General features: G+C 40.1%; 1 protein-coding gene across 1 annotated transcript in view; it reads right to left on the bottom strand.

Annotated features, from left to right (window-relative positions):
- The window catches only part of LOC109919611 (EF-hand calcium-binding domain-containing protein 4B-like), a 29,614-nt gene that overhangs the window by 376 nt on the left and 17,526 nt on the right, over nucleotides 1-11,712 (bottom strand). Inside the window, exons 3-6 of the mRNA XM_048606858.1 lie at nucleotides 11,364-11,445; nucleotides 9,464-9,578; nucleotides 3,295-3,402; nucleotides 2,271-2,347 (exon numbers count right to left, since the gene is read on the bottom strand). Coding sequence (XP_048462815.1) covers nucleotides 2,271-2,347; nucleotides 3,295-3,402; nucleotides 9,464-9,578; nucleotides 11,364-11,445 — 382 coding nt within the window. The remainder of the gene's footprint in view (nucleotides 1-2,270; nucleotides 2,348-3,294; nucleotides 3,403-9,463; nucleotides 9,579-11,363; nucleotides 11,446-11,712) is intronic.

Raw genomic sequence — 11,712 nt, 5'->3', positions numbered from 1 at the left:
AAACTTAGAAAACAATCCTTAAACAGTTGCCATGCATTATCCATTGTTTCCTGAATGGTTAAAAAACAGATCAATTGACTGCAACTTGAATCACATATTTCAGTATCACTGCAGTCTGGATCACATCCTTCAACATCTCTGCAGTCTAAAACTTTTCTTCCTCATTTAAAACATTCCTAATATCTATATGTTTCACCAAGTTTTGGTCACCTGCCCTAATATTTGCTCCTTTGATTCAGCGTCAGCTACCTGTCTAATTGTGCTCCAGTGAAGGGCCTTGAACTTATTTGCTGTTTTAAAGGTGCTACGTAAGTGCACATTGTTTGAATTACACAATGCACTTTCTAGTTTTGTTTACTTCTTTCATATCAAGTCACTTATTTCTCAATCTGCTAATCTAGATTTTCCAAAATTAATTATCAATTTCAATGAAATATTCATCCTCTATATGAGACTGGAGAAATATCACATAATTTATCATACTTTGAATCCATTTGTCACAAACTGCTCCCATCCTCCTCACATCTTATGTGCAGTCCTTTCTTCCCTACTTCTGATCCCACCATTGAGAACCTCCACAAACTCCAAGAATGAGCAGGTAACCTCAATATTTTCACCCAAATTATCAATATTTTGCTAATATTGCTCTTTGTAAAAGCACAGTAAATGCAGATTAAGCAACGTATTCCCCTCAGTCATTGTTCAATCAAACTGTACAGTTACTTCATCAAACATATGTACATGTTTTCATGTCCACTACAAGCATGAACATGTTACAAACTTTTAAGTCTATTTTTTTAAAGAAGGTATGCAGAAGAGACTGCAAAAAGATGTCAGATAAGAATCACCTGACTTCTCTTGTGGATTGAAACACTAATTGTCTCAAGCAGAAACAAAAGCATACATACTGACCTGATGCAGACTCATGATCTTCAGGAACTAACTCAAAAGAGTCATTTAGACACAAAAGATACATTGAAACTCCTCCAAGCACAAAGATTGTTTCAAACTTTAAGATGTGAACATATCACAACCACAGGATGCCTACTGACTTAACCCACCATCTAATTGGGGAAAAAAGTCGGTACTTGCAAAAGATCACTTGGGTGAGGCAGCCGTTTAGTCCTGCTTTAAACAAAATGCAGAAAATGTCCTGAAAAAATTCCAACACAGCCCACACAAGGCCAGACGTTATCAGACCAGATGCAGTTAACCGAGCAAACAGCAATACCTTGAATGTGGAAGAACCCTTCTCCAACCTGTTCCAACTTCAAGATCTCAATCTCATGGCACATCAAGTTCAAGAAGTCTCTCATCTTAATGAGAAACCTCCTCTTCATGACCTACACTCCAGGCAAAGCATCAACTCAATTAAGAATCTACAACCTGCTGTAAAAGAAATACTAAGACAATAATCCTTCATAACCATATTGTGAACATAAGAAATTAGAGTGAGATTGGCCATTCAGCTGTTGAGCCTTTTCCACTATGCTTCATCTATATCTAATAGTGTGAGACATTGCACTACCACTTCTGTGGCACATGAGTGATAACAAATAATCTCCTTTATTTCTAAATACACAAAGCCTGGAGCTGGAAATTATTTAATTTGGGACAAATTTGATCCCAGACCTTAAAACACAAATGCATTGTCACAAACAGAATGTAGTTTTAAATTTAGCAAAATACCACAAAAGTCTATTTGTCATTAAAAACAACATTTGGTAATTTTTTACACTCAGTGTCCTGCACACACTGAAAATATATTGAATGCTTCATTTATTTAGAAAGATAAAGCTGCTAAAGCTTCATTTTCAGGAATTACAGAATCTGAATCCTCAAAGCTTCTTTTCATTAGCATCCTGTAATGTCCATTTGGCTATTGGCTGTCTTGTAGGCTAAACTACTTTGAAATGTCAGCATTGGTAACTACCAGAGTCAGAAGATATGGGATCAAGTCTCGTCCCTGAGACCTGACCACAAAAAACACCTGATACTATCATGAAGTGCTGAGAGAATATGGCACTTTTGAAAGTGCCATCTTTCTAATCAGACATTAAACTAAGGCCATGCCTGCTTTCTCAGATGGCTGAAGATTTAATATTTATATGCACTATGAAATGCTGGATAATATTTATTCATTCTTTCATTTCTTTACTAATGGCAAAGCTAATAATCACAATGGAAGCACAGATAGATTTTGCACTGTTTTATTCATTCAAGGAAACACATTTTAAATAAATAATATCAAGGAAATAATGACAATTTACCTTGCCACATGCATCAGAGGTTCCATTACATTGTACCCTGATTTGGCACTGCATTCGTAGAATACTGCATTGTACTCCTAATTTTTAAAAAAAATGCATTATTCATTTTTTAATATGTGATACATAATTGACAGAACTCTGATGTGCACTTACAAGACAGGACAACTGTCTCCTTACAAATACATTAATACTTCTAAATAGCTGTTTTTGTGCTGAACGTCCTGTGTAATTAATGTGACAGATTAGATATATCAGAGTACATTTGGTTCCAATTGACTATGGAAATGCTTATGCTTTTAAGTGGTCCAGGGATATATTTTAAAGCCAGTAATTTCCACAATGAGACTTATTTAGACTGTACTTTCACCAAGTCACATTACATTAGAACATCATTTAAGACAGCTCAAATAGAACACTGAGCAGTACCTCCACAGGCAATTAGGGATAATGAATATGTATGGCCTTATTAACATCACCATAACAGAGAAGAAATATAACAAAATCAGCACTAGTCACAGTAAAACTAAGAATACACCTTGTCAATTTCAAATATAGATTCCTTGTAGCTCTCTTCACCAGATCAGCACTTTTGTCACTGAGACTTCATAGATTTTACAGAACAGGTCATCTAGTCTCTGCCTGCGAATACGCTTCATATAAGACCTCTCCTATTCTACTTACTTCATCAATCACTATCGATTTAATCTGCCCCTTTCTCCCTGACATACTTCTCTAGATTCCCCACAAAGGCATTAATGCTATTTGCCACGACCATTCCATGTAACGCCCAAGTTTCACATTCTAACCAATCTCTGAGCAAATGCGATTCTCCTGAATTCATAATGAAATTCATCAGTAGTTTTCTAGATGCTGACTTGATTTAAAACAAAATAAAAATAGTCACGAAAGCAGCTTGTACCGGTTTAAAAGATAGTGCCTCGTTTTTTAGTGATCTTCACACTGAATACAGAGTAGATAGTCCAAAGTTTAGTCACAGACTTGATATTGAAGTTAATGAACGTACCTCTGCTAACCTTTTGCCTTCCGTTTTGGATACCTGTCGTGGTTCACAGTCTAGAGCATCTATCTTGTTGCCAAGTAGACAAATAGCTGCTCTCTCATCCATTCCTTCCTGTTGAATCAGAACAGTAATAAGAAACTCCCTTGATTTGAGAAGGAAACAATAAATTGTATTATTTTCATTTCCACTTCTAAAACCTAGATTTGATATTATCTAGCCAGAGCACATGAATAGGAGAGTTAAGAGGATAGCTGGGGAGACAACTGCGAGTGGGTATTATCACTAGATTGTTAATCCAGAAACTCAGCTAATGTTCTGGGGAGCCAGTTTCAAATCCTGTCATGGCAGATGGTGCAATTTGAATTCAATAAAAGACCTGGAATTAAGGGTCTAATGATGAACCCATCTAGTTCACAATGTCCTTCACGGAAGAAAATCAGCCATCCTTAACAGGTCTGGCCTAGTCGTGCCTCCAGACCCACAGCAATGTGGTTGACTCTTAACTGCTCTCTGGGCAATTAGGAATGGGCAATAAGTGCCGGACTGGCCAGTGACTGCTACATCCTGAGTGAATAATTTTTTAAAAATGCAAATGGGACATAAGGCAAGAGTTTTCATCTGTTGCAGCATACAGTATAAGAGCAAGGAGGTAATGTTTGAGTTGTACCGAGCATTGGTTCGGCCACAGCTGGAGTACTGTGTGCAGTTCTGGTCACCTCATTACAAGAGGGATGTGATAGCACTAATGGGGGTACAGAAGTGGTTCACCAGGATGTTGCCTAGGATGAAGAAATTGAGCTATAAAGAAGAGACTGGATAGGCTTGGATTGTTTTCTTTAGAGCAGAAAAGACTGAGGTGGGACATGATTGAGGTGTATAGGATTATAAGAGGTATGGCAGGGTGAATAGAGAGCAGCTATTCCCCTTGGTTGAGGGGTTAATCATGAGAGGGTGTAGTTTTAAGGAAGGGACAGGAGATCCAAGGGACTTGGGAAAAACCTTTATTCACTCAGCGGGTGGTTGGTATCTGGAATGCTTACAATCTTTAAAAAATATTTGGATGAGCACTTCAACTATCATAACCTTCAAGGATACGGGACAAGTGCAGGAAATTGGGATTAGCATTTCTTTAATGGTAGCTACGTCAGTGCAGATCCGATGGGCTAAGGGGCCTTTTCTGTGCTGTATGAATCTATGAATCTATAATTTAATAATCAGATAAAACAGCCAAGTAAATATAAAATGAGTCATAAAAGCTGAATGAAGTCTCGTAGTACCACATTCAGCTGACAGGACATTGATGGGAAATGTTGAAACCATCAAATTTATGTCCAGAGGATTTCCATTGCAGCTGGGAACAAAGGGAGTTTGAACATAAGAAATACGAGCAGGAGTAGACAATATGATTTGTCAAGCATGCTCTACCATTCAATATTACTGTGGGCTTCAACTCACCACCACATTCTCAATGGCAACTAGAGGCAGATAATAAATGTTGGCCAGCCAGCAAAGCCACATACCATTAATGAATGAAAACAAAATTCAACTTTCATGCTTGACCAGCTATTGCCGCTCCTTCTCCTATATTATTTAATTCACTGAGAAAGACCAGAAATCTGCATATCCCAGCCTTAATTATTGTCAATGATGGAGCATCCACAACTTTCTGCAATAGGGAGTTCTATTCATGAACAACCTTTGAAGTGAAGAAGTTTCTCCTCTTCTCAGTCCTCAGGACTTCAGCTTGGAGGATGGTGGGGGTCAAAGAAAAATGACATAAGTTGGTACTATTTGGTAATCTATTCCCAATTCTTTCCTCCTGCTCCCTAATCAGGAGGCTGGTTAGCAAGTAGGACCGGTGCCCTTTCCTCTCAAGTCTGATGCATCATGGCAAAGACTAAAGCAAAATACACTATGGATTATGCAAATATGAAATCAGGACAGAAAATGGCACAAATACTCAGCAGGTCTGGCAGTTCTGTGGAGCAGGAAACAGTTAATTGGATGGATATTCAAGGAGTCGTAGAGATCTACAGAGTGTGCAAAGTGCAGCTGGGATCTAGTTCCAACCCTGTTCTTGATGTTCACTCGTGCAGGATAAAGGTGTGGGCTGATTAGGGTAGCAAGCTTGCATTCTTCATTCCCGATGTGGTCCGCTCCATTGTGAGAATAGATAACTCTTAGTCCCTTGCAATTTTCATGGAGTTCAAAAGGACTCGTCATTTATAATGCCTCACCATGTCAAGAACCAGTGTGGCTGAGGGAACCTTTGGAAGAGGCAAGGTCAAAGTTCTTACCCATGATCCCTGTGCCAAGCTATGTTAACCTCCATCTATACCCTTCATGAAGCCTATGCCAAGTGATGTCACCCACCTACTCCCCATGCCAAGCAATGCAACCCCCTAACCAAATGTCCATGGTCCCTCATGCATCCCCCCATGCCGTGCAATGGCTTCCACCTGCCAAATCCCCACCCCATCCTAAAAGTCATGATCACTCATAACCTCAACAGCAAAATATACCCCCAAGCAACCCCTATGACCTTTCACACCCTCCATGACAAACCATACTCCTTTACTCACCACCCACAGTTCATTTTGTGAAGCTATGCTTTTCTGTGATAACATTGTATATTATTGTATCATTTTGAATATGGACTTTTAAGTTAGCTCTAAATGGGTTTTTTTAAGTTTTAATTCTATGAAGGTGTCTTTTTAAGGGGTCAGAAATTTTGAACAATGAGTTCAAAATAAGAAAACACATGACTTAAGCTAAACAACTAGATAAGCTACCCGAGGTGTTAATTGATTAAACGTTTACAAAGTTGACCTTTTATTGAACACAGAATGATAGACTAGGGGCCACAATCAGGTCTCAGTTGAAAAGAAGTTTTACACCAGCATAAAGGGCCCCTTAAAGATCAGCAAGGCCGCCTATGTGTGGAACCGCAAGGGACGGGGGCGATAATAAACAAGCATCTTGCATCTGTAAAACCTGAAAGAACTGCGGATGTTATAAATCAGGAACCAAAACAGAAGTTGCTGGAAAAGCTCAGCAGGTATGGCAGCATCTGTGAAGAAAAAAAATCAGAGTTAACGTTTCGGGTCCGGTGACCCTTCCTCAGAACTCCAGTTAACTCTGATGTTTTCTTCACGGATGCTACCAGACCTGCTGAGCTTTTCCAGCCACTTCTGTTTTTGTCCCTGTATTTTGCATCAGTGTTCATTGTGGAAAAGGATAAGGAAAATAGGGAATGTGGGAAAATAGATAGCGACATCTTGAAAAGTGCCCATATTACAGAGGTGATGCTGGGTAGCTTAAAACGTATAAAGGTGGGTAAATTCCTAGGACCTGATTAGGACTACCCTATTACCCTGTGCGAAGCTCGGGAAATGATTGCTGGACCCCTCGCTGAGATATTTGTATCATCAATAGCCACAGGTGAGATGCCGGAAGACTGGAGGTTGGCTAATGTGGTGCCACTATTTAAGAAAGGTGGTAAGGAAAAGCCAGGGAACTGTAGACTGGTGAGCCTGACATCAGTAGTGGGCAAGTTGTTGCAGGGAATCCTGCGGGACAGGGATTTTTACATGTATTTGGAATAGCAAAGACTGATTAGGGATAGTCAACATGGCTTTGGGCATGGGAAATCATGTCTCACTAACTTGATTAAGTTTTTTGAAGAAGTAACAAAGAGGCTTGATGAGGGCAGAGCAGTAGAAGCGATCTATATGGACTTCAGTAAGGCCTTCAACAAGGTTCCTCATGCTAGACTGATTAGCAAGGTTAGATCACATGGAATACAGGGAGAACTAGCCATTTGGATACAGAACCGGCTCAAAGGTAGAAGACAGAGGGTGGTGGACAGTTGCTTTTCAGACTGGAGGCCTGTGACCAGCGGTGTGCCACAAGGATCAGTGCTGGGTCCACTGCTTATCATCAATTATATAAACGATTTGGATGTGAACATAGGAGGTATGGTTAATAAGTTTACAGATGACAACCAAATTGCAGGTGTAATGGACAGTGAAGAGGTTATCTCGGTGTACAGTGGAATCTTGATCAGATGGGCCAATGGACCGAGGAGTGGCAGATGGAGTTTAATTTAGATAAATGTGAAGTGCTTCATTTTGGAAAGGCAAATCAGGGCAGGACTTATACACTTAATAGTAAAGTCCTGGGGAATGTTGCTGAACAAAGAGACCTTGAAGTACAGGTTCATAGTTCCTTGAAAGTGGAGTCGCAGGTAGACGGGATAGTGAAGAAGGCATTTGGTATACTTGTCTTTGTTGGTAATGCATTGAGTATAGTAGTTGGGAGGTCATGTAGGGGCTGTAGAGGACATTGGTTTGGCCACTTTTGGAATACTACATTCAATTCTGGTCTCCCTGCTATTGGAAGGATGTTGTGAAACTTGAAAGGGTTCAGAAAAGATTTGCAAGGATTTTGCAGGGTTGGAGGGTTTGAGCTATAGGGAGAGGCTGAATAGGCTGGGGCTATTTTCCCTGGAGCATCGGAGGCTAAGGGGTGACCTTATAGAAATTTATAAAATCATGAGAGGCATGGATAGGGTGAATAGGCAAGGACTTTTCCCCAGGGTGGGGGAGTCCAAAACTAGAGGGCATAGGTTTAAAGGGAGAAGAGAAAGATTTAAAAGGGACATAAAAGGGCAACTTTTTCACTGAGAGGGTATTACATGTATGGAAATAAGCTGCCAGAGGAAGTGGTGGAGGCTGGTACAATTCGAATATTTAAAAGGCATCTGGATGGGTATATGAATAGGAAGGGTTTAGAGGGATATTGGCCAAATGCTGGCAAATGGGACCAGATTTATCTAGGATATCTGCATGGACAAGTTGCAGTGAAGGGCCTGTTTCCTTGCTGTACGACTCTATGACACTTATGAGTCCAGGTTTTCAGAGCTGGAAAGAAGTATTCAACTATTTTAGAAGATTAGGTAGATAAAACTTAAGTGGTCAGAAATTTTGACCAGTGAGTTCAAACATAATTCGCAAAAAAACGTCCGATTTAAATTAACTGACTAGATAAATTACCTGGAGTGTGAATTGATTAAATGTTTATAATGTTGTAACAGAGACAGATGAACTGGGAGCATGGAGTAGAGTCTTTACAGGAAGGAAGTAATGAAGAAGAGTATTCAAATTGCCTGTTGAAATCAGTTGGCTTACAGTGACTATTTGTCGATAGTCTGTCCTCAGAATGGAGACAACAAAAAACTTAAAGGAAAGGAAGTGGCGAGTCAAAGATGGGCTTCGGGAGAAGGGCGGAAATTGAAAGCAGATTTTCAAGTTCTGGATAAGAACGGGAAGCAACACTGTTACAGTCAACATCAGTGTATTCAATAATAGTTGAAGCATGAAGTCTTTCACTCCCCCATCTTTGCTGTCTCTGCAAATCTATGGTGGGTTTTGCTTTACCAACTCTTCAAATTAAAAATTCAAATTCTTGATTTAAATACCTTTCTCCTCTCTAAAGCCTCTTCAGCATTAAGGCATTCCTTTAAAAACTTGTTCCTTTGGTTTCAGGCTGGTGTATTTCATCCCTGTTAGCAACTGTACTTTCTACCAGTACAGTTCACCATTTGCAATTCCCTCCTTAAAGCCTTCCCTATCTCCATCTACTTCTTCATCATTAAGCCTGTCCTTAAAACAGATCTAACCTTTCGCACCATTCTGGATATCCTCCTCCTTGGTTGGACAGCCTTTTTTAAAAGAATTACATTTTTGCAAAGCGCCTGAAAACATTTTATGTTAAAAATGTTGTATAAGGTGATGCAAGTGATGGCAATGGCTCAAGGTTTTTGGCCACTAATTTACTTACTTTGCTAATGAGAAAAGACTGAGGATTTTTAGCCTCTGATCATTGCCTTCTGAGAAGCCTACCTCTTAACTTACAGCCGAGATTCCAAACTCACAAGGTGGATAATTATAGGTGTAAGCCCATCTCTACCACTTTGTCTAGGAACACACTGCCATACTAAATATTCTGCACCAGACTGTCTTCAAACATAATAGCGCAGAGGGAAAGCAAATGTCCCCTTTTCTTCCACCACCACCCCCTGCCAAAAATAGGTGTAAAAACATAACAAATCTGCAGTAAGGGTTTCTTGGCGTTAGAAGAGCAATACCTGCACATTTCTCCATTCTCCTACCTGAACACTGACCATCCAATTCCTGACAGCAGTGAACGAAGTCTCGGATGTAACATCATACACCACCAGCACACCATCAGCTTTGCGGAAATACTGCTTGGTTATGCTGCGAAACCTTGAAAGAAGACATTACAATGTAACAACTGAACCAGAATTTACTTTGCACTTCTCCATAAAAAGGTAATGAAGACATCACCTCCTTTGTCATCTAGATAGTGTCATAGTGTAATACAGCATAGAAACAGGCCCTTCGGCCCAAACTGGTCCATGCTGACCATGGTGCCCTCTCAGCTAGTTCCAATTGCCCACATTTGCACCATATCCCTCTAAGCCCTTCCCATCCATGTACCTATCCCCTGATGACATTAATTGGACGAAAGTTAGACAAAAGTTTTCTTGTTAGTCAACTGTAACTGGTTTCTCTAACAGCAAATACTTTAACACATCAGCTTTCAATTTAAGACATACAGCCTTATTTTAGAAAGGCTCAGAAGACAGCGCAATTGGTTACATGCTTTGAATAAGTTTAAACTGTATGCATTGCTCAATTACATTGTACAATAAATGGGTAGATCTCTCAGGGCAGTATGGTGTCTCAGTGGTTAGCACTGCTGCCTCAGAGCGCCAAGGGACCCAGGTTCGATTCCACCCTTGGGCAACTGTGTGGCATTGTACATTCTCCACGGGTCTGTGTGGGTTTCTGCTGAGTGCTCCGGTTTCCTCCCACAGTCCAAAGATGTGCAGGTTAGGGTGGATTGGCCATGCTAAATTATCCACAGTGTTCAGGAATGTGCAAGCTAGGTAGATTAGCCATGGGAAATACAGGGTTACAGGGAGAGCGTGGTGTGATGGGTCTGGGTCGGATGCACTTTGGAGGTTCAGTGTGGACTTGATGGGCTGAATGGCCTGCTTCCACACTGTAGGGCTTCTATGATTCTGTGCAGAAATACATGAACAAAATTGAAGCTGTCTTTTCGTGATGGCTCAGTCATGTATATTGATCTATTCACAATTTTTTCATATGCACTTAACATTATCTCCAGTTTTCTTCCTACCCACATTCCCCAGGTTTTCATTTACATTCTCAAACACTTTTTTTTAAAAACAGTGATGCTTCTACATATTCAATACATATTAATCAATCCCTTCGTTGTCACAGAAAATAAAAAAAAATCCTGGAATTCACTACCCAGTAGCTTTATGAACTTCAGCAGTTCGACAAGGTCACTCACCACTACTTTCTCAAAAGTGATTAGGGATGGAGAAGGGATTTATTAAAAATCCCTGCCTATGTGCAGTTGATGCAGATTTTTTCTTATGCTGTGCTACATGGATATCTGTTGAGATACAACATAGCCACCTACCCAAATAATGAACAATCCACAAAACAGTTTCAAATTTCTGTTAAAGTAACAAAGCAAATACATCAAAAGGAGAAGAGTGCCAGGAATTGCCTGGCACCTCTTCTCCTCTAGCATGGTAACTTTGATAAGAGGTTTGTTACATACCCCACAAATGTACATAATCAAGGTTTGAGGCAGAATGGAAGAAGACCCAAAGTAATTCCTCACAGAGAACTTAACCACTATGACTTGCCTTAATATTTACATAATTCACAACATTGCAATGGAGCAGTCCCAAGACTGCAATCAAACATCGGATGCTGCAAATCAGAAACAAAAACAGAAATCGCTGGAAAAGCTCAGCAGGTCTGGCAACATCTGTGCTGAGAAATCAGAGTTAATGTTTTGGGTCGAGTGACCCTTCCTCAGAACTGGATACAAAACCACTTTGCCTTTAAATCTTCCAGGTTCATTCCGAAAGCTACATGCACTTATTTCCCTAAATTTCCTCTATTAAAAAAAAGTTAGCCAGAGATGAAGAGGTACGGGTCAATTACCTTTCTTGTCCTGCAGTGTCCCACAGCTGTAGAGCCACACGGATTTTGTCTACAACCAAGCTCTTCACTTGAAAGTCGATGCCTGATGGTAGAAAGAAAGTAAACACTGATAAACATTGCCAAAAAGAGAGGCATGCTGTTGAAGCTTTTCATCTGGATAGGATTGCAAGAATACTAAACCTTCGGTAGGGGGATTAACAACATTTTATCGTTCTTGAGGAGAGGGGACTGTTTGAACTCTGATTGTTGGATGAGTTGCCATGAAGAATTGACTAGATACTACGGAAAATAAAACACCGAAAAGAATGACTCAAAAATAAAATCTGCTTCAAGCAGAGATAGATGCTGG

Source organism: Rhincodon typus, chromosome 17 (assembly GCF_021869965.1).
Source record: "Rhincodon typus isolate 14 chromosome 17, sRhiTyp1.1, whole genome shotgun sequence".
In the NCBI taxonomy this organism is placed as follows: Eukaryota; Metazoa; Chordata; class Chondrichthyes; order Orectolobiformes; family Rhincodontidae; genus Rhincodon; species Rhincodon typus.
The sequence above is the reverse complement of the archived record's forward strand: the minus strand, read 5'-3'. Positions and strand labels throughout refer to the sequence as shown.